Consider the following 23,311-nt stretch of genomic DNA (forward strand, 5'->3'; position numbering starts at 1 on the left):
GATAAGTTAAGATTAGTTTACAATTTTAGGTAATATTAATATACTATTTTATTTATTTAATAGGAAATAACTGCGACGGTTGTCACGGGACGTCTGGCGGTCGCCCTCTGCGTGCCGTGCATCTCCTCCAAATTACGCATGAACTTGAACGGCAATTACAACACGAGGTGCCGCAGCGATGTTGAGGAATTCGTCTTCTTGGAATTATATGACCCAGGGATAGGTCGTATTGAAGTGAGGTGCATGCCTGAGTCCGTGCAGGCGTGAAAAGGCGTTGCTGATGTAATTTGCTTGGGCCATATGGGAAACATTGTCAAATCCTGATTGTGCGTCACGCCGCGCAGGACAGCGCTGGGCGTCGCGTCCACTTGTCACCTCTGGCGGTCGCCATCTGTGAAGTCGCCATTGGCCAGCCATAGAAGCAACTTGTGGCAGTGTTGGCGTCTCGTGTGACCGAAGTTGTCGTCTGGGGCGTCTCCAGGCAGGAGTCAGTGAAATCTGAAAGAAAGGCGCCAAGAGTGTGACGGGCGCTGGCATACATACCAGGCTAGTCAGGATTGACCAGCCAATCAGCAGAATATCTGCAGCCGTGCATCTGCGGGACATGGATGTGCGTCCTCCTGCAGTGCAGCTGTGAGAGATAGGATTTCTGGTCACGCTGAGTAGCATTGCCATCTCGTCGTCATCAAGAATGCGGATGAGCTCCTCTGGGTCTGCTCCAGGCCAATGTTCAGCAATGTTTCTTGGCTAGTGATGGCTTCGTGTTGCTCTACGATGATTGGCTGCTGTGTAACCGATTGTGCTGGCTGCTCATCTGCGTCTTGTGAAGGCTGCGAGTCAGTTAGTGAAAATGTTTCGACAGGTGGCGGCGGCTCTTGGCCTGGTCGAACATAATCTGGAATGACGATTCGTTGGATAGCTGGCGGTTGATCCCAGATGAGGGCTATAGCAACGTCTCTGGTATGTTCTCCATTTCTGTATTTGCGCCTGTAAATATTAATCTGCTCTTCTGTCAATCTTAATCCAATATGCGGCTGATTGAATCTTCTAGGAGGCGGGGATTTGTATGCGTTGCTGGCGTTGGTATCGTTGCCTGTGGAATCTGCTCCCGTCTTTCGATGACCTGAACTGGATTCCTTTGCATTGATGGCGTTGGTATCGTTGCCTCTGTAGACCGTTCCTGTCCCTCAATTACATAATCAGGAACAATTATACGTTGTATTGCCGCTGGCTGGCCCTGAATAATAGCCACCGCCGCCTCTCTTGTAAGTTGGCCATTTCTATATCTTCGCCTATAAGCATTAATTTGCATTTCACAAAATCTTCTAGGAGGAGAACGGGATCTCAGTAGCTGACGACGTCTGGTTTCCTCAGCCAATCTTTCGGTCTCTTGCCTGTCCAGCTCTTCCTCTTCTAAGCGCAGTAGCGTGGGAAGAAACGGAATGATTTGTTGCCTTTGCTCCGGCCTATCATCGCGCTGGATATTGTCATTCTGAACTGGTGAATTTTGCGGGCCTTGGATTTGAGCACGAGCTAGTGATTGCAGCGGCAAAATATGTTGTTGTAATTGCTGTAAATAACGTGGCCTCCGTAGACGCTGCGGCTCATAAGGCTGGATTATTAAATTTCGTGCCTCGGGGTTTGCGTGAACTGAGCAAGAATTGGCAAAGCGGGCGCTGGCTAGCTGAAAGACTTCATCAATTGATTTTAGATCGTAAGTGTCACGTAGTGTCGAGCTTCTGATGTATAATGACGCATTAACTGAGTTTCTTATTATTTTATTTTGCAGGCTCTGTAATCGATTGACATGAGTGTCACATGTGAGGGCTCCCCAAATGGGAATGGCGTATTGCCAAATAGGCATAATAAGTTGCTTAATAATTAGCGCTTTGCACTCCTTTGCCAGACGACTCCTTTTGCCGATCAGCCACATCAGCTTGCATTCACGAGCTCTTACTCTGATTTTGAGTTTCTTGACATGATGCTCAAGGGTGAGTTTCCTGTCGAGTGTGACTCCCAGGTAAGTCTGTGCATTTACGCACGGAGCCAGTTCTCCGTTAATTAGTGGAGACCTTCGCTTATCTGTGTCGTTTAATTTACGCAGCGTAAAGATGATATGTCCTGTTTTGCTTGGATTGATGTTGATGGCCCACTTTTTAGCCCATTGGGAAAAATGCACGAGGTAACTCTGATTCTCTCTAACGGCGGATGCAGGAACATCAGAGGCACACATGATCACCGTATCATCGGCGTACGTAGATAGTAGCATGCGATTCTGATTTGGTTGTAAATTCACGCGTCTCTGTGTGAGTATTGGCATTGGCATGTCCGAGGAATAAATGGTGTATAAAATTGGCCCCAAAACGCTTCCTTGGGGCACGCCCGCTGAAACACGACCTGTTTTTTGATTTAGTGCCATCGCTTAGGCTTACTGTGAAGGTACGCTCGCTAAGGTAACTCTGGAGGATGTTGAACAATTGAAGAGGCAGAATCTGGATTAACTTATAAAGAAGGCCGTCGTGCCACACGCGGTCGAATGCCTCTGCTATGTCAACAAAGACTGCCGAGCAGAATTTTCTTTCTTCGTATGCCTGTAAGATAAACTGAGTGACTCTGGCCAACTGCTGCTCTGTGCCGTGTTCGCGTCTAAATCCAAACTGGTGGTTGGGTACAGCCTTGGCAAAATCTTGAATATTGAACAATCTGAACATAATCAATTTTTCGAAAATTTTCGACAGCCCAGAAAGTAAGCTTATCGGGCGATAAGACGTCATTTCGGATGTTGATTTTTTTCCTGGCTTTAGGATAAGAGTAATGCCGGCATGCTTCCATTGTTTTGGAAAATGCCCGTATTTTATTATAGAGTTGTAGATTATAACAAGATATTCGAGCGCTTTTTGTGGCAAGCATTTTATTAATCTGTTATCTATTTTATCTTCTCCAGGTGACTTGGCCAATTCTAGAGCTTGAATTTCGATCTTGAGTTCATTGAGTGTGATTGGACTGCAATCGTACTGTTGATCAACGGCGAGTTGCTGCTGCTTCTGGAGTATGTTTTGCCTCAGTGAATTGCGGATTTCATCTCTCTCCCCCTCTGTGTTGGAAAATTTTGGACTGAATCTGTCCTCAAGATGAGTGGCAAAAGCCTCGGCTTTCTCAGCTGTTGTTTTCGTCCAAGCTACGCGGGAATTTGCTCCTCGTCCATTTCCAGCATCAACACCAGTGTTGCCTGTTATTGGGATTTTTATAGAATAATTTGGCTGTACCTGCCGTTTTAATTTGTTAGTAAGTCGCCAGAGTTTTTGCATGCTATAGCGATCTTGAGTATCAATTCCTCGAATATTTTATTAATATTTTTATTTTTAGTTTGATGAGTGCTTTCTTCAGTTTATTTTGCGCTGCGTTATAAAGACGTCTAGCCTCTGGAGTGCGCGTTGCCAATAGAATTTGCTTACGATGCTGTTTATCCCGTAGAAGACTTCTGGTTGGTTCATCCAATTCTAAGTCGTGATTATGACGATATCTGGATCTAAGCTGGTTGCTTTGGGGCCTACGTGATTTTTGTGATGCAGCGATTGCTGCCTCATTTATGTTGCGTAGAAATATATCGACCGCGTCCTCGATGTCCATGCCGGAGCGAATCTCAGTTTCAAGATGAATCTTCTGCTCTAAAATTTCTTGGAAACGTTTCGTGTCAGCGTTTTGGAAAGGAGTCGTGGATTGGTATTTTGATTCCCGAAATCTTGGTTTTATTAGCCAGGAGGTCGACTCTCAGAGGCAGGTGATCTGAATCTAGATCCGTACAAGAGTGAATTTGAAGGCGGGACTATCTATACCACTGAAGACTGCAAAGTCAATTGCCGATGGATTATTTCTTCTGTTATATGGAAAATGCGTTGCACCGCCCGTGGCCAAAATGTTGAGGCGTCTGTGTGATTGTACAGATGCATATAGAGATTTGCCCCTTTGGCAGCCTCTAGGATTTCCCCACCACATGTGACGGGCGTTCCAATCGCCGCAGAGTATAAATTTAGATTTTACCGCATGTGTTAGATTCTCAAAATGTTTAAATAGTTTAGAGAAATGCTCATGGGTCCATATATATACAGGGGGGCAATATATCGGCGCGATTATAATAATTTCTTTTATTATTATTATTTGCAGGCAATAAGGCTATAGGCGCACACTGGAGAAATTCTTCGTTCAATGGCTGAAGGGCAGTATGTCGAATATCAGAACGCACAAAAATAGCGACGCCGCCTTTTCTGTGTGTTTCTGGGTGAGATGCTGTATACGTTTGATAGCCGGATACATTTAAGACGCTAGAATTGGCAGGAGTTCGTGTTTCGATGATCATCATAATTTGAACGGATTCTCGCCGCATGTATAATTCAACTTCTGTCATTTTATTACGCAGGCCGCACGCATTCCAAAATGCAATTTTAAGAGGGCTAGTAGTTATATTATTATTATTAAGATTGTTATTATTTAGTGTGTAATTATTCATTATTTGTTATTTCATTGGCAGTGGGAAATTGAGGTCCATGGGACAGACATAGTTTTGGTTCTCAGCGCTGTCTTGTTGATACCAAGAAGTAGGTGAGTTATTAATATTGTTATTTTTATTTGAGATTTGCGAAGAAATAAATTGCATGAAAATATTAAATAAACTGTCTATTCTTTTTCCATACGGGTGAACATTGCCATATTCTGCTCGAGTGCCTGAGATAAAGTGCTGTTTGAGATTGATTGTTGACCCACCTGGAGCTGGAGTTGCTGCTGCTCTTCACGTAATTGTTGCTGTAGACTCGCCAAGTGTTTTTCGGCTGGATTACGTACTCGTTCAGAATTCCTTCCATCACGCATAACTTTGTTATCCGCTGCCTGCTTGGGTGAAGCTGATATGGTTGTTGTAGACTTCTTGGTGGCTGAACGCTGTTGGTGAACTTGACGCGAATTCTGATGGAATTTGAGTTGGTGCCTTTGAATCGAATAATGTCGTCGGGTAGCTGGATTTCCGCTATCACGCACTACACGATTGTGCGACGGCTGCAAGGGGCGCTTTGGTGTGGTAGTCCTTGATTGTGTTGGCTGTTGTTTCTCTGGACCCGGAGTGATATTTTGTTTACACTGCTCCTGGCGTAGTTTTAGCTGGAGATTAGTCAGGTGGTTTTCCGCCGGATTTCTTGTGTGAACAACTTTAACGCCGCCACGCACAACTTGGCTGAAAGACATCTTCGCATTACTTTCTTGTGACATTTGAGGATTGGCTGCTGAATGATTCGAGTAAGCTGCAGCGTGGTGAGACTGCGATTTCTGCTGTTGATGTGAGTCAAAGCGCAACGGTTGTCTTTGCTGATGAATTTGTTGATGCCGTTGCTCCTTGAGTTGACCTGATTTGCGTTGAGTTTGCTTCGAGCCTCTTTAAAGGCAGGACAGCCCTTATAGCAGCTTATATGTTTGCCCCCACAATTGGCGCACTTTGGATCAGTCGCTCTGGGTTTGGTACAAGCAGTCGAGGGATGCTCTCCAGCACATTTCATACACTTGAAAGGGCGTCTGCAGTAGTTCTTTGTATGTCCGTAGTTTTGGCAGCGGTGGCATTGAGCTGGATCACGCGGTTTTGCTTGACGCTCAACTACAACAGATTGCCTGTCCAACTCTTTTAGTTTAAGAACATCTTCATGACTTCCGTCAACCTGCGGCTCCAATTCTATTTCAAAAAGATTTAGGGGGTTGCCAGTGAATCTATGTTTCATAAGACGAACAGAGCGTGTTTTGAAACCAAGCTTGTTCAATTCATTTTGCAGCCAAAGGCGCGGTGTGGAATGATGCAGATAACGCAAGATTACATGAAATCCTTATTGCTACGCAGCTGGTGAGTATGTATGTGGACGTTGTCTTCTGTCAGAGCAATTTGAATGGCGTGGTAAGTAGCCATATCGTCACATAGGATACGTAGCCCGCTTCCAAATGTTGCTTTTGTTTTAAATTTACCAACTGCATGATTTTTTTTTAATTTTTCCAGAAGCGGCATGATTTCAGGCACCACTTGTAAGAAAATAGGCGGGATTTTTTTGCTTTCTATATTATTTATTAAGATTTGTGGAACATGCTGCTGTTGTGCCTGCTGAGGCAATTGCTCGTTGTTTTCTTGTGCTTGCTGTAGTTGTGTTTTCTGTTGTATTGTCTGTTCCTGGCTGTTTCGTTGTTGATTCTCGTTTCGTTGTTTTTTTTTTCCGGTTCCCTTTGTGTCTGTTCATTAAGTTGCTGTCGGCGTGACTCTTGGTGAAGTTGAATGGCAAATCCGCTTTTGAAGATTGGTGTTGCAATGGTCTGGCCTATGACAGTAGGTTCAGCGACAGGCTCGTCCATGGCATTGCATCTCCTTTTTTAGGCGACTGCCATGAGGTGGAACATGCCGTTGGACCTGGAATAATTAGTTCCTGAGGCAGTAGAGGCGGGACACTAGAGAGCCAGTTTTGAATTTTATTTTATTATAGGTGCTGGCTTCTTCAGGTGTAATTTGTGTCCTCGTAAATGTCGGTGAGGGAGTCTCATGTGTCAAAGAGGGTAATAAACTCTTTACAGTCATTGTAGCTTTTTCCATTTCTGTTGTGTTGTTGCTTGTGCTTATTTGATGTTGTTCAGTATTTTGTTGCCTCGGGATGCCAGACAATTTGGCATTTGTCATATCATTATTAATTTTTTGCAGTGCATTGCTCAGAACTTTGGCGCGAACTTTGGTGTGTGTGCTCTGCTCTTCTGCTGTGGTTGCGTTGGTGTGTCGGCGGGGAAGATGGCGCTGACTTGTGTACGTGTGGTACATTTTGCATGCTGTTTTGTGGTGTGTGTGTGTGTGTGTGTGTACCGTTTGTAATGATACGTGTCATTGGTGTGTCTGCGTTAGTATTAATTTTGGGCGGGGAAAGTGGTGATAGTATGCGTTTTGGCGGCAATTTTTTTACATACAGGTGCCTGAAGTTCATGGGGCTCATGGAATTTTCCACGATCGTATTTTGAAAGGGATCTGGTGACGTTTCCATTGCGGCTTCGTCAGCGATTTCATCAGAATCGTACATGGTCTCGGCTACGAAGGAACCAGAAACACCAGCTGGCTTGGCGGATATGTTCGAGTCGGACTGGGTAAGGAGAGAAACGATACACTCACCGTTTACTCTGTCAGTCGTCGTTGGTTTAATTTCTGCATTTTGCTTTGAGACTGTAGTGGCATAGGCATCCATGGTTGCTTGACGGTCTGTTAAGGCACTGATGATGATCGGCTTGGTTAAATACGCGGGCATAGATTTTCCACGATTGAATTATCAGATTTACTGGGGACAGGCATATATATGATGCCTTGATACCAAAGTCATAACCGACCGATAATGTAGAAACATTGGAGGACGGATACTCCACGTCAGATCCCGGCATTAATTTTTTATTTATTTTTTGTTAACCACTTTTTTTTTTTTTTTGTTTATTTTTTTTTGTTAACCACTTGCCCGTCAGAATCACACTGCCGGTAAATTTTATTAAACTCAACTATTTTTTTTTTTTTTGTTAACCACTTGCCCGTCAGAATCACACTGCCGGTAAATTTTATTAAACTCAACTATTACTACGTTACAGCAATTTTTTTTGAATTTTATCTTACGTTGACAAACAATCTGGCAACCTTAAAAAAATATCGCGTGACAAATTTAGTATTTTCTTATTATTAGCGTTGACAAACAATCTGGCAACCTTAAAAAATATCGCATGACAAATTTAGTATTTTCTTATTATTAGCGGGTTGGCAGCCCCATAACTATCGTATTATTATATTTTTACATTTTTCACAGGTTAGCAGCCCGTTTTCAATAGAAGCCATATTGGAAAAATGAAATGTAAACAAAGCAGCAAAATTGGACAATTGAAAGATAAGTTAAGATTAGTTTACAATTTTAGGTAATATTAATATACTATTTTATTTATTTAATAGGAAATAACTGCGACGGTTGTCACGGGACGTCTGGCGGTCGCCCTCTGCGTGCCGTGCATCTCCTCCAAATTATGCATGAACTTGAACGGCAATTACAACACGAGGTGCCGCAGCGATGTTGAGGAATCGTCTTCTTGGAATTATATGACCCAGGGATAGGTCGTATTGAAGTGAGGTGCATGCCTGAGTCCGTGCAGGCGTGAAAAGGCGTTGCTGATGTAATTTGCTTGGGCCATATGGGAAACATTGTCAAATCCTGATTGTGCGTCACGCCGCGCAGGACAGCGCTGGGCGTCGCGTCCACTTGTCACCTCTGGCGGTCGCCATCTGTGAAGTCGCCATTGGCCAGCCATAGAAGCAACTTGTGGCAGTGTTGGCGTCTCGTGTGACCGAAGTTGTCGTCTGGGGCGTCTCCAGGCAGGAGTCAGTGAAATCTGAAAGAAAGGCGCCAAGAGTGTGACGGGCGCTGGCATACATACCAGGCTAGTCAGGATTGACCAGCCAATCAGCAGAATATCTGCAGCCGTGCATCTGCGGGACATGGATGTGCGTCCTCCTGCAGTGCAGCTGTGAGAGATAGGATTTCTGGGCACGCTGCGTCGCATTGCCATCTCGTCGTCATCAAGAATGCGGATGAGCTCCCTCTGGGTCTGCTCCAGGCCAATGTTCAGCAATGTTTCTTGGCTAGTGATGGCTTCGTGTTGCTCTACGATGATTGGCTGCTGTGTAACCGATTGTGCTGGCTGCTCATCTGCGTCTTGTGAAGGCTGCGAGTCAGTTAGTGAAAATGTTTCGACAGGTGGCGGCGGCTCTTGGCCTGGTCGAACATAATCTGGAATGACGATTCGTTGGATAGCTGGCGGTTGATCCCAGATGAGGGCTATAGCAACGTCTCTGGTATGTTCTCCATTTCTGTATTTGCGCCTGTAAATATTAATCTGCTCTTCTGTCAATCTTAATCCAATAGGCGGCTGATTGAATCTTCTAGGAGGCGGGTGATTTGTATGCGTTGCTGGCGTTGGTATCGTTGCCTGTGGAATCTGCTCCCGTCTTTCGATGACCTGAACTGGATTCCTTTGCATTGATGGCGTTGGTATCGTTGCCTCTGTAGACCGTTCCTGTCCCTCAATTACATAATCAGGAACAATTATACGTTGTATTGCCGCTGGCTGGCCCTGAATAATAGCCACCGCCGCCTCTCTTGTAAGTTGGCCATTTCTATATCTTCGCCTATAAGCATTAATTTGCATTTCACAAAATCTTCTAGGAGGAGAACGGGATCTCAGTAGCTGACGACGTCTGGTTTCCTCAGCCAATCTTTCGGTCTCTTGCCTGTCCAGCTCTTCCTCTTCTAAGCGCAGTAGCGTGGGAAGAAACGGAATGATTTGTTGCCTTTGCTCCGGCCTATCATCGCGCTGGATATTGTCATTCTGAACTGGTGAATTTTGCGGGCCTTGGATTTGAGCACGAGCTAGTGATTGCAGCGGCAAAATATGTTGTTGTAATTGCTGTAAATAACGTGGCCTCCGTAGACGCTGCGGCTCATAAGGCTGGATTATTAAATTTCGTGCCTCGGGGTTTGCGTGAACTGAGCAAGAATTGGCAAAGCGGGCGCTGGCTAGCTGAAAGACTTCATCAATTGATTTTAGATCGTAAGTGTCACGTAGTGTCGAGCTTCTGATGTATAATGACGCATTAACTGAGTTTCTTATTATTTTATTTTGCAGGCTCTGTAATCGATTGACATGAGTGTCACATGTGAGGGCTCCCCAAATGGGAATGGCGTATTGCCAAATAGGCATAATAAGTTGCTTAATAATTAGCGCTTTGCACTCCTTTGCCAGACGACTCCTTTTGCCGATCAGCCACATCAGCTTGCATTCACGAGCTCTTACTCTGATTTTGAGTTTCTTGACATGATGCTCAAGGGTGAGTTTCCTGTCGAGTGTGACTCCCAGGTAAGTCTGTGCATTTACGCACGGAGCCAGTTCTCCGTTAATTAGTGGAGACCTTCGCTTATCTGTGTCGTTTAATTTACGCAGCGTAAAGATGATATGTCCTGTTTTGCTTGGATTGATGTTGATGGCCCACTTTTTAGCCCATTGGGAAAAATGCACGAGGTAACTCTGATTCTCTCTAACGGCGGATGCAGGAACATCAGAGGCACACATGATCACCGTATCATCGGCGTACGTAGATAGTAGCATGCGATTCTGATTTGGTTGTAAATTCACGCGTCTCTGTGTGAGTATTGGCATTGGCATGTCCGAGGAATAAATGGTGTATAAAATTGGCCCCAAAACGCTTCCTTGGGGCACGCCCGCTGAAACACGACCTGTTTTTGATTTAGTGCCATCGCTTAGGCTTACTGTGAAGGTACTTTTTTTTTTGTTAACCACTTGCCCGTCAGAATCACACTGCCGGTAAATTTTATTAAACTCAACTATTACTACGTTACAGCAATTTTTTTTGAATTTTATCTTACGTTGACAAACAATCTGGCAACCTTAAAAAATATCGCATGACAAATTTAGTATTTTCTTATTATTAGCGTTGACAAACAATCTGGCAACCTTAAAAATATCGCATGACAAATTTAGTATTTTCTTATTATTAGCGGGTTGGCAGCCCCATAACTATCGTATTATATTTTTTACATTTTTCACAGGTTAGCAGCCCGTTTTCAATAGAAGCCATATTGGAAAAATGAAATGTAAACAAAGCAGCAAAATTGGACAATTGAAAGATAAGTTAAGATTAGTTTACAATTTTAGGTAATATTAATATACTATTTTATTTATTTAATAGGAAATAACTGCGACGGTTGTCACGGGACGTCTGGCGGTCGCCCTCTGCGTGCCGTGCATCTCCTCCAAATTATGCATGAACTTGAACGGCAATTACAACACGAGGTGCCGCAGCGATGTTGAGGAATTCGTCTTCTTGGAATTATATGACCCAGGGATAGGTCGTATTGAAGTGAGGTGCATGCCTGAGTCCGTGCAGGCGTGAAAAGGCGTTGCTGATGTAATTTGCTTGGGCCATATGGGAAACATTGTCAAATCCTGATTGTGCGTCACGCCGCGCAGGACAGCGCTGGGCGTCGCGTCCACTTGTCACCTCTGGCGGTCGCCATCTGTGAAGTCGCCATTGGCCAGCCATAGAAGCAACTTGTGGCAGTGTTGGCGTCTCGTGTGACCGAAGTTGTCGTCTGGGGCGTCTCCAGGCAGGAGTCAGTGAAATCTGAAAGAAAGGCGCCAAGAGTGTGACGGGCGCTGGCATACATACCAGGCTAGTCAGGATTGACCAGCCAATCAGCAGAATATCTGCAGCCGTGCATCTGCGGGACATGGATGTGCGTCCTCCTGCAGTGCAGCTGTGAGAGATAGGATTTCTGGGCACGCTGCGTCGCATTGCCATCTCGTCGTCATCAAGAATGCGGATGAGCTCCCTCTGGGTCTGCTCCAGGCCAATGTTCAGCAATGTTTCTTGGCTAGTGATGGCTTCGTGTTGCTCTACGATGATTGGCTGCTGTGTAACCGATTGTGCTGGCTGCTCATCTGCGTCTTGTGAAGGCTGCGAGTCAGTTAGTGAAAATGTTTCGACAGGTGGCGGCGGCTCTTGGCCTGGTCGAACATAATCTGGAATGACGATTCGTTGGATAGCTGGCGGTTGATCCCAGATGAGGGCTATAGCAACGTCTCTGGTATGTTCTCCATTTCTGTATTTGCGCCTGTAAATATTAATCTGCTCTTCTGTCAATCTTAATCCAATAGGCGGCTGATTGAATCTTCTAGGAGGCGGGGGATTTGTATGCGTTGCTGGCGTTGGTATCGTTGCCTGTGGAATCTGCTCCCGTCTTTCGATGACCTGAACTGGATTCCTTTGCATTGATGGCGTTGGTATCGTTGCCTCTGTAGACCGTTCCTGTCCCTCAATTACATAATCAGGAACAATTATACGTTGTATTGCCGCTGGCTGGCCCTGAATAATAGCCACCGCCGCCTCTCTTGTAAGTTGGCCATTTCTATATCTTCGCCTATAAGCATTAATTTGCATTTCACAAAATCTTCTAGGAGGAGAACGGGATCTCAGTAGCTGACGACGTCTGGTTTCCTCAGCCAATCTTTCGGTCTCTTGCCTGTCCAGCTCTTCCTCTTCTAAGCGCAGTAGCGTGGGAAGAAACGGAATGATTTGTTGCCTTTGCTCCGGCCTATCATCGCGCTGGATATTGTCATTCTGAACTGGTGAATTTTGCGGGCCTTGGATTTGAGCACGAGCTAGTGATTGCAGCGGCAAAATATGTTGTTGTAATTGCTGTAAATAACGTGGCCTCCGTAGACGCTGCGGCTCATAAGGCTGGATTATTAAATTTCGTGCCTCGGGGTTTGCGTGAACTGAGCAAGAATTGGCAAAGCGGGCGCTGGCTAGCTGAAAGACTTCATCAATTGATTTTAGATCGTAAGTGTCACGTAGTGTCGAGCTTCTGATGTATAATGACGCATTAACTGAGTTTCTTATTATTTTATTTTGCAGGCTCTGTAATCGATTGACATGAGTGTCACATGTGAGGGCTCCCAAATGGGAATGGCGTATTGCCAAATAGGCATAATAAGTTGCTTAATAATTAGCGCTTTGCACTCCTTTGCCAGACGACTCCTTTTGCCGATCAGCCACATCAGCTTGCATTCACGAGCTCTTACTCTGATTTTGAGTTTCTTGACATGATGCTCAAGGGTGAGTTTCCTGTCGAGTGTGACTCCCAGGTAAGTCTGTGCATTTACGCACGGAGCCAGTTCTCCGTTAATTAGTGGAGACCTTCGCTTATCTGTGTCGTTTAATTTACGCAGCGTAAAGATGATATGTCCTGTTTTGCTTGGATTGATGTTGATGGCCCACTTTTTAGCCCATTGGGAAAAATGCACGAGGTAACTCTGATTCTCTCTAACGGCGGATGCAGGAACATCAGAGGCACACATGATCACCGTATCATCGGCGTACGTAGATAGTAGCATGCGATTCTGATTTGGTTGTAAATTCACGCGTCTCTGTGTGAGTATTGGCATTGGCATGTCCGAGGAATAAATGGTGTATAAAATTGGCCCCAAAACGCTTCCTTGGGGCACGCCCGCTGAAACACGACCTGTTTTGATTTAGTGCCATCGCTTAGGCTTACTGTGAAGGTACGCTCGCTAAGGTAACTCTGGAGGATGTTGAACAATTGAAGAGGCAGAATCTGGATTAACTTATAAAGAAGGCCGTCGTGCCACACGCGGTCGAATGCCTCTGCTATGTCAACAAAGACTGCCGAGCAGAATTTTCTTTCTTCGTATGCCTGTAAGATAAACTGAGTGACTCTGGCCAACTGCTGCTCTGTGCCGTGTTCGCGTCTAAATCCAAACTGGTGGTTGGGTACAGCCTTGGCAAAATCTTGAATATTGAACAATCTGGACATAATCAATTTTTCGAAAATTTTCGACAGCCCAGAAAGTAAGCTTATCGGGCGATAAGACGTCATTTCGGATGTTGATTTTTTTCCTGGCTTTAGGATAAGAGTAATGCCGGCATGCTTCCATTGTTTTGGAAAATGCCCGTATTTTATTATAGAGTTGTAGATTATAACAAGATATTCGAGCGCTTTTGTGGCAAGCATTTTATTAATCTGTTATCTATTTTATCTTCTCCAGGTGACTTGGCCAATTCTAGAGCTTGAATTTCGATCTTGAGTTCATTGAGTGTGATTGGACTGCAATCGTACTGTTGATCAACGGCGAGTTGCTGCTGCTTCTGGAGTATGTTTTGCCTCAGTGAATTGCGGATTTCATCTCTCTCCCCCTCTGTGTTGGAAAATTTTGGACTGAATCTGTCCTCAAGATGAGTGGCAAAAGCCTCGGCTTTCTCAGCTGTTGTTTTCGTCCAAGCTACGCGGGAATTTGCTCCTCGTCCATTTCCAGCATCAACACCAGTGTTGCCTGTTATTGGGATTTTTATAGAATAATTTGGCTGTACCTGCCGTTTTAATTTGTTAGTAAGTCGCCAGAGTTTTTGCATGCTATAGCGATCTTGAGTATCAATTCCCTCGAATATTTTATTAATATTTTTATTTTTTAGTTTGATGAGTGCTTTCTTCAGTTTATTTTGCGCTGCGTTATAAAGACGTCTAGCCTCTGGAGTGCGCGTTGCCAATAGAATTTGCTTACGATGCTGTTTATCCGTAGAAGACTTCTGGTTGGTTCATCCAATTCTAAGTCGTGATTATGACGATATCTGGATCTAAGCTGGTTGCTTTGGGGCCTACGTGATTTTTGTGATGCAGCGATTGCTGCCTCATTTATGTTGCGTAGAAATATATCGACCGCGTCCTCGATGTCCATGCCGGAGCGAATCTCAGTTTCAAGATGAATCTTCTGCTCTAAAATTTCTTGGAAACGTTTCGTGTCAGCGTTTTGGAAAGGAGTCGTGGATTGGTATTTTGATTCCCGAAATCTTGGTTTTTATTAGCCAGGAGGTCGACTCTCAGAGGCAGGTGATCTGAATCTAGATCCGTACAAGAGTGAATTTGAAGGCGGGAACTATCTATACCACTGAAGACTGCAAAGTCAATTGCCGATGGATTATTTCTTCTGTTATATGGAAAATGCGTTGCACCGCCCGTGGCCAAAATGTTGAGGCGTCTGTGTGATTGTACAGATGCATATAGAGATTTGCCCTTTGGCAGCCTCTAGGATTTCCCCACCACATGTGACGGGCGTTCCAATCGCCGCAGAGTATAAATTTAGATTTTACCGCATGTGTTAGATTCTCAAAATGTTTAAATAGTTTAGAGAAATGCTCATGGGTCCATATATATACAGGGGGCAATATATCGGCGCGATTATAATAATTTCTTTTTATTATTATTATTTGCAGGCAATAAGGCTATAGGCGCACACTGGAGAAATTCTTCGGTCAATGGCTGAAGGGCAGTATGTCGAATATCAGAACGCACAAAAATAGCGACGCCGCCTTTTCTGTGTGTTTCTGGGTGAGATGCTGTATACGTTTGATAGCCGGATACATTTAAGACGCTAGAATTGGCAGGAGTTCGTGTTTCGATGATCATCATAATTTGAACGGATTCTCGCCGCATGTATAATTCAACTTCTGTCATTTTATTACGCAGGCCGCACGCATTCCAAAATGCAATTTTAAGAGGGCTAGTAGTTATATTATTATTATTAAGATTGTTATTATTTAGTGTGTAATTATTCATTCTTTGTTATTTCATTGGCAGTGGGAAATTCGAGGTCCATGGGACAGACATAGTTTTGGTTCGCAGCGCTGTCTTGTTGATACCAAGAAGTAGGTGAGTTATTAATATTGTTATTTTTATTTGAGATTTGCGAAGAAATAAATTGCATGAAAATATTAAATAAACTGTCTATTTTTTTCCATACGGGTGAACATTGCCATATTCTGCTCGAGTGCCTGAGATAAAGTGCTGTTTGAGATTGATTGTTGACCCACCTGGAGCTGGAGTTGCTGCTGCTCTTCACGTAATTGTTGCTGTAGACTCGCCAAGTGTTTTTCGGCTGGATTACGTACTCGTTCAGAATTCCTTCCATCACGCATAACTTTGTTATCCGCTGCCTGCTTGGGTGAAGCTGATATGGTTGTTGTAGACTTCTTGGTGGCTGAACGCTGTTGGTGAACTTGACGCGAATTCTGATGGAATTTGAGTTGGTGCCTTTGAATCGAATAATGTCGTCGGGTAGCTGGATTTCCGCTATCACGCACTACACGATTGTGCGACGGCTGCAAGGGGCGCTTTGGTGTGGTAGTCCTTGATTGTGTTGGCTGTTGTTTCTCTGGACCCGGAGTGATATTTTGTTTACACTGCTCCTGGCGTAGTTTTAGCTGGAGATTAGTCAGGTGGTTTTCCGCCGGATTTCTTGTGTGAACAACTTTAACGCCGCCACGCACAACTTGGCTGAAAGACATCTTCGCATTACTTTCTTGTGACATTTGAGGATTGGCTGCTGAATGATTCGAGTAAGCTGCAGCGTGGTGAGACTGCGATTTCTGCTGTTGATGTGAGTCAAAGCGCAACGGTTGTCTTTGCTGATGAATTTGTTGATGCCGTTGCTCCTTGGAGTTGACCCGATTTGCGTTGAGTTTGCTTCGAGCCTCCTTAAAGGCAGGACAGCCCTTATAGCAGCTTATATGTTTGCCCCCACAATTGGCGCACTTTGGATCAGTCGCTCTGGGTTTGGTACAAGCAGTCGAGGGATGCTCTCCAGCACATTTCATACACTTGAAAGGGCGTCTGCAGTAGTTCTTTGTATGTCCGTAGTTTTGGCAGCGGTGGCATTGAGCTGGATCACGCGGTTTTGCTTGACGCTCAACTACAACAGATTGCCTGTCCAACTCTTTTAGTTTAAGAACATCTTCATGACTTCCGTCAACCTGCGGCTCCAATTCTATTTCAAAAAGATTTAGGGGGTTGCCAGTGAATCTATGTTTCATAAGACGAACAGAGCGTGTTTTGAAACCAAGCTTGTTCAATTCATTTTGCAGCCAAAGGCGCGGTGTGGAATGATGCAGATAACGCAAGATTACATGAAATCCCTTATTGCTACGCAGCTGGTGAGTATGTATGTGGACGTTGTCTTCTGTCAGGGCAATTTGAATGGCGTGGTAAGTAGCCATATCGTCACATAGGATACGTAGCCCGCTTCCAAATGTTGCTTTGTTTTAAATTTACCAACTGCATGATTTTTTTTAATTTTTCCAGAAGCGGCATGATTTCAGGCACCACTTGTAAGAAAATAGGCGGATTTTTTTGCTTTCTATATTATTTATTAAGATTTGTGGAACATGCTGCTGTTGTGCCTGCTGAGGCAATTGCTCGTTGTTTTCTTGTGCTTGCTGTAGTTGTGTTTTCTGTTGTATTGTCTGTTCCTGGCTGTTTCGTTGTTGATTCTCGTTTCGTTGTTTTTTTTTTTCCGGTTCCCTTTGTGTCTGTTCATTAAGTTGCTGTCGGCGTGACTCTTGGTGAAGTTGAATGGCAAATCCGCTTTTGAAGATTGGTGTTGCAATGGTCTGGCCTATGACAGTAGGTTCAGCGACAGGCTCGTCCATGGCATTGCATCTCCTTTTTTAGGCGACTGCCATGAGGTGGAACATGCCGTTGGACCTGGAATAATTAGTTCCTGAGGCAGTAGAGGCGGGACACTAGAGAGCCAGTTTTGAATTTTATTTTATTATAGGTGCTGGCTTCTTCAGGTGTAATTTGTGTCCTCGTAAATGTCGGTGAGGGAGTCTCATGTGTCAAAGAGGGTAATAAACTTCTCTTTACAGTCATTGTAGCTTTTTCCATTTCTGTTGTGTTGTTGCTTGTGCTTATTTGATGTTGTTCAGTATTTTGTTGCCTCGGATGCCAGACAATTTGGCATTTGTCATATCATTATTAATTTTTTGCAGTGCATTGCTCAGAACTTTGGCGCGAACTTGGTGGTGTGTGTGCTCTGCTCTTCTGCTGTGGTTGCGTTGGTGTGTGTCGGGGAAGATGGCGCTGACTTGTGTACGTGGTACATTTTGCGCTGTTTTGTGGTGTATGTGTGTGTGTGTGTACCGTTTGTAATGATACGTGTCATTGGTGTGTCTGCGTTAGTATTAATTTTGGGCGGGGAAAGTGGTGATAGTATGCGTTTTGGCGGCAATTTTTTTACATACAGGTGCCTGAAGTTCATGGGGCTCATGGAATTTTCCACGATCGTATTTTGAAAGGGATCTGGTGACGTTTCCATTGCGGCTTCGTCAGCGATTTCATCAGAATCGTACATGGTCTCGGCTACGAAGGAACCAGAAACACCAGCTGGCTTGGCGGATATGTTCGAGTCGGACTGGGTAAGGAGAGAAACGATACACTCACCGTTTACTCTGTCAGTCGTCGTTGGTTTAATTTCTGCATTTTGCTTTGAGACTGTAGTGGCATAGGCATCCATGGTTGCTTGACGGTCTGTTAAGGCACTGATGATGATCGGCTTGGTTAAATACGCGGGCATAGATTTTTCCACGATTGAATTATCAGATTTACTGGGGACAGGCAATATATATGATGCCTTGATACCAAAGTCATAACCGACCGATAATGTAGAAACATTGGAGGACGGATACTCCACGTCAGATCCCGGCATTAATTTTTTTATTATTTTTTGTTAACCACTTTTTTTTTTTTTTTTTTTTTTTTTTTTTTTTTGTTAACCACTTGCCCGTCAGAATCACACTGCCGGTAAATTTTATTAAACTCAACTATTACTACGTTACAGCAATTTTTTTTGAATTTTATCTTACGTTGACAAACAATCTGGCAACCTTAAAAAATATCGCATGACAAATTTAGTATTTTCTTATTATTAGCGTTGACAAACAATCTGGCAACCTTAAAAAATATCGCATGACAAATTTAGTATTTTCTTATTATTAGCGGGTTGGCAGCCCCATAACTATCGTATTATTATATTTTTTACATTTTTCACAGGTTAGCAGCCCGTTTTCAATAGAAGCCATATTGGAAAAATGAAATGTAAACAAAGCAGCAAAATTGGACAATTGAAAGATAAGTTAAGATTAGTTTACAATTTTAGGTAATATTAATATACTATTTTATTTATTTAATAGGAAATAACTGCGACGGTTGTCACGGGACGTCTGGCGGTCGCCCTCTGCGTGCCGTGCATCTCCTCCAAATTATGCATGAACTTGAACGGCAATTACAACACGAGGTGCCGCAGCGATGTTGAGGAATTCGTCTTCTTGGAATTATATGACCCAGGGATAGGTCGTATTGAAGTGAGGTGCATGCCTGAGTCCGTGCAGGCGTGAAAAGGCGTTGCTGATGTAATTTGCTTGGGCCATATGGGAAACATTGTCAAATCCTGATTGTGCGTCACGCCGCGCAGGACAGCGCTGGGCGTCGCGTCCACTTGTCACCTCTGGCGGTCGCCATCTGTGAAGTCGCCATTGGCCAGCCATAGAAGCAACTTGTGGCAGTGTTGGCGTCTCGTGTGACCGAAGTTGTCGTCTGGGGCGTCTCCAGGCAGGAGTCAGTGAAATCTGAAAGAAAGGCGCCAAGAGTGTGACGGGCGCTGGCATACATACCAGGCTAGTCAGGATTGACCAGCCAATCAGCAGAATATCTGCAGCCGTGCATCTGCGGGACATGGATGTGCGTCCTCCTGCAGTGCAGCTGTGAGAGATAGGATTTCTGGGCACGCTGCGTCGCATTGCCATCTCGTCGTCATCAAGAATGCGGATGAGCTCCCTCTGGGTCTGCTCCAGGCCAATGTTCAGCAATGTTTCTTGGCTAGTGATGGCTTCGTGTTGCTCTACGATGATTGGCTGCTGTGTAACCGATTGTGCTGGCTGCTCATCTGCGTCTTGTGAAGGCTGCGAGTCAGTTAGTGAAAATGTTTCGACAGGTGGCGGCGGCTCTTGGCCTGGTCGAACATAATCTGGAATGACGATTCGTTGGATAGCTGGCGGTTGATCCCAGATGAGGGCTATAGCAACGTCTCTGGTATGTTCTCCATTTCTGTATTTGCGCCTGTAAATATTAATCTGCTCTTCTGTCAATCTTAATCCAATAGGCGGCTGATTGAATCTTCTAGGAGGCGGGGGATTTGTATGCGTTGCTGGCGTTGGTATCGTTGCCTGTGGAATCTGCTCCCGTCTTTCGATGACCTGAACTGGATTCCTTTGCATTGATGGCGTTGGTATCGTTGCCTCTGTAGACCGTTCCTGTCCCTCAATTACATAATCAGGAACAATTATACGTTGTATTGCCGCTGGCTGGCCCTGAATAATAGCCACCGCCGCCTCTCTTGTAAGTTGGCCATTTCTATATCTTCGCCTATAAGCATTAATTTGCATTTCACAAAATCTTCTAGGAGGAGAACGGGATCTCAGTAGCTGACGACGTCTGGTTTCCTCAGCCAATCTTTCGGTCTCTTGCCTGTCCAGCTCTTCCTCTTCTAAGCGCAGTAGCGTGGGAAGAAACGGAATGATTTGTTGCCTTTGCTCCGGCCTATCATCGCGCTGGATATTGTCATTCTGAACTGGTGAATTTTGCGGGCCTTGGATTTGAGCACGAGCTAGTGATTGCAGCGGCAAAATATGTTGTTGTAATTGCTGTAAATAACGTGGCCTCCGTAGACGCTGCGGCTCATAAGGCTGGATTATTAAATTTCGTGCCTCGGGGTTTGCGTGAACTGAGCAAGAATTGGCAAAGCGGGCGCTGGCTAGCTGAAAGACTTCATCAATTGATTTTAGATCGTAAGTGTCACGTAGTGTCGAGCTTCTGATGTATAATGACGCATTAACTGAGTTTCTTATTATTTTATTTTGCAGGCTCTGTAATCGATTGACATGAGTGTCACATGTGAGGGCCCCAAATGGGAATGGCGTATTGCCAAATAGGCATAATAAGTTGCTTAATAATTAGCGCTTTGCACTCCTTTGCCAGACGACTCCTTTTGCCGATCAGCCACATCAGCTTGCATTCACGAGCTCTTACTCTGATTTTGAGTTTCTTGACATGATGCTCAAGGGTGAGTTTCCTGTCGAGTGTGACTCCCAGGTAAGTCTGTGCATTTACGCACGGAGCCAGTTCTCCGTTAATTAGTGGAGACCTTCGCTTATCTGTGTCGTTTAATTTACGCAGCGTAAAGATGATATGTCCTGTTTTGCTTGGATTGATGTTGATGGCCCACTTTTTAGCCCATTGGGAAAAATGCACGAGGTAACTCTGATTCTCTCTAACGGCGGATGCAGGAACATCAGAGGCACACATGATCACCGTATCATCGGCGTACGTAGATAGTAGCATGCGATTCTGATTTGGTTGTAAATTCACGCGTCTCTGTGTGAGTATTGGCATTGGCATGTCCGAGGAATAAATGGTGTATAAAATTGGCCCCAAAACGCTTCCTTGGGGCACGCCCGCTGAAACACGACCTGTTTTTGATTTAGTGCCATCGCTTAGGCTTACTGTGAAGGTACGCTCGCTAAGGTAACTCTGGAGGATGTTGAACAATTGAAGAGGCAGAATCTGGATTAACTTATAAAGAAGGCCGTCGTGCCACACGCGGTCGAATGCCTCTGCTATGTCAACAAAGACTGCCGAGCAGAATTTTCTTTCTTCGTATGCCTGTAAGATAAACTGAGTGACTCTGGCCAACTGCTGCTCTGTGCCGTGTTCGCGTCTAAATCCAAACTGGTGGTTGGGTACAGCCTTGGCAAAATCTTGAATATTGAACAATCTGGACATAATCAATTTTTCGAAAATTTTCGACAGCCCAGAAAGTAAGCTTATCGGGCGATAAGACGTCATTTCGGATGTTGATTTTTTCCTGGCTTTAGGATAAGAGTAATGCCGGCATGCTTCCATTGTTTTGGAAAATGCCCGTATTTTATTATAGAGTTGTAGATTATAACAAGATATTCGAGCGCTTTTGTGGCAAGCATTTTATTAATCTGTTATCTATTTTATCTTCTCCAGGTGACTTGGCCAATTCTAGAGCTTGATTTCGATCTTGAGTTCATTGAGTGTGATTGACTGCAATCGTACTGTTGATCAACGGCGAGTTGCTGCTGCTTCTGGAGTATGTTTTGCCTCAGTGAATTGCGGATTTCATCTCTCCCCTCTGTGTTGGAAAATTTTGGACTGAATCTGTCCTCAAGATGAGTGGCAAAAGCCTCGGCTTTCTCAGCTGTTGTTTTCGTCCAAGCTACGCGGGAATTTGCTCCTCGTCCATTTCCAGCATCAACACCAGTGTTGCCTGTTATTGGGATTTTTATAGAATAATTTGGCTGTACCTGCCGTTTTAATTTGTTAGTAAGTCGCCAGAGTTTTTGCATGCTATAGCGATCTTGAGTATCAATTCCTCGAATATTTTATTTATTTTTATTTTTAGTTTGATGAGTGCTTTCTTCAGTTTATTTTGCGCTGCGTTATAAAGACGTCTAGCCTCTGGAGTGCGCGTTGCCAATAGAATTTGCTTACGATGCTGTTTATCCCGTAGAAGACTTCTGGTTGGTTCATCCAATTCTAAGTCGTGATTATGACGATATCTGGATCTAAGCTGGTTGCTTTGGGGCCTACGTGATTTTTGTGATGCAGCGATTGCTGCCTCATTTATGTTGCGTAGAAATATATCGACCGCGTCCTCGATGTCCATGCCGGAGCGAATCTCAGTATCAAGATGAATCTTCTGCTCTAAAATTTCTTGGAAACGTTTCGTGTCAGCGTTTTTGGAAAGGAGTCGTGGATTGGTATTTTGATTCCCGAAATCTTGGTTTTTATTAGCCAGGAGGTCGACTCTCAGAGGCAGGTGATCTGAATCTAGATCCGTACAAGAGTGAATTTGAAGGCGGGAACTATCTATACCACTGAAGACTGCAAAGTCAATTGCCGATGGATTATTTCTTCTGTTATATGGAAAATGCGTTGCACCGCCCGTGGCCAAAATGTTGAGGCGTCTGTGTGATTGTACAGATGCATATAGAGATTTGCCCTTTGGCAGCCTCTAGGATTTCCCCACCACATGTGACGGGCGTTCCAATCGCCGCAGAGTATAAATTTAGATTTTACCGCATGTGTTAGATTCTCAAAATGTTTAAATAGTTTAGAGAAATGCTCATGGGTCCATATATATACAGGGGGCAATATATCGGCGCGATTATAATAATTTTTTTATTATTATTATTTGCAGGCAATAAGGCTATAGGCGCACACTGGAGAAATTCTTCGTTCAATGGCTGAAGGGCAGTATGTCGAATATCAGAACGCACAAAAATAGCGACGCCGCCTTTCTGTGTGTTTCTGGGTGAGATGCTGTATACGTTTGATAGCCGGATACATTTAAGACGCTAGAATTGGCAGGAGTTCGTGTTTCGATGATCATCATAATTTGAACGGATTCTCGCCGCATGTATAATTCAACTTCTGTCATTTTATTACGCAGGCCGCACGCATTCCAAAATGCAATTTTAAGAGGGCTAGTAGTTATATTATTATTATTAAGATTGTTATTATTTAGTGTGTAATTATTCATTATTTGTTATTTCATTGGCAGTGGGAAATTCGAGGTCCATGGGACAGACATAGTTTTGGTTCTCAGCGCTGTCTTGTTGATACCAAGAAGTAGGTGAGTTATTAATATTGTTATTTTTATTTGAGATTTGCGAAGAAATAAATTGCATGAAAATATTAAATAAACTGTCTATTCTTTTTCCATACGGGTGAACATTGCCATATTCTGCTCGAGTGCCTGAGATAAAGTGCTG

General features: G+C 44.2%; 1 protein-coding gene and 2 long non-coding RNA genes across 3 annotated transcripts; 2 read left to right on the top strand and 1 right to left on the bottom strand.

Annotated features, from left to right (window-relative positions):
* Positions 1 to 4,674: 4,674 nt before the first annotated feature.
* On the bottom strand, positions 4,675 to 21,316 carry LOC117785087. The gene is made up of 4 exons (XM_034623021.1): positions 20,992 to 21,316; positions 8,464 to 10,330; positions 6,973 to 7,142; positions 4,675 to 5,224 (listed from the first exon to the last, which is right to left on the bottom strand). Exons 1-4 carry the CDS (start codon positions 21,291 to 21,293, stop codon positions 4,675 to 4,677), a joined length of 2,889 nt encoding a protein of 962 aa, XP_034478912.1. The 5' UTR covers positions 21,294 to 21,316.
* Positions 10,966 to 12,563, top strand: LOC117785889. The gene is made up of 4 exons (XR_004617620.1): positions 10,966 to 11,690; positions 11,761 to 11,996; positions 12,061 to 12,445; positions 12,521 to 12,563. It is a non-coding gene; the product is annotated as an uncharacterized LOC117785889 (long non-coding RNA).
* On the top strand, positions 18,820 to 20,416 carry LOC117786517. The gene is made up of 4 exons (XR_004617648.1): positions 18,820 to 19,544; positions 19,615 to 19,850; positions 19,915 to 20,299; positions 20,375 to 20,416. It is a non-coding gene; the product is annotated as an uncharacterized LOC117786517 (long non-coding RNA).
* Positions 21,317 to 23,311: the final 1,995 nt, after the last annotated feature.

This window comes from Drosophila innubila, chromosome 4, assembly GCF_004354385.1.
Source record: "Drosophila innubila isolate TH190305 chromosome 4, UK_Dinn_1.0, whole genome shotgun sequence".
NCBI lineage: Eukaryota > Metazoa > Arthropoda > Insecta > Diptera > Drosophilidae > Drosophila > Drosophila innubila.

Bases quoted from the DNA above. Each gene is read 5' to 3' on its own strand.
- LOC117785087 (XM_034623021.1), bottom strand. From the start codon at position 21,293: ATGTCCAGATTGTTCAATATTCAAGATTTTGCCAAGGCTGTACCCAAC. The intron at 10,331-20,991 runs ATCAAAAACAGG...CGATGGCACTAA, and splicing joins AGCCTAAGCGATGGCACTAA to ATCAAAAACAGGTCGTGTTT. The intron at 5,225-6,972 runs GTATGTAAAAAA...GATGTCTTTCAG, and splicing joins CCCATGAACTTCAGGCACCT to CCAAGTTGTGCGTGGCGGCG.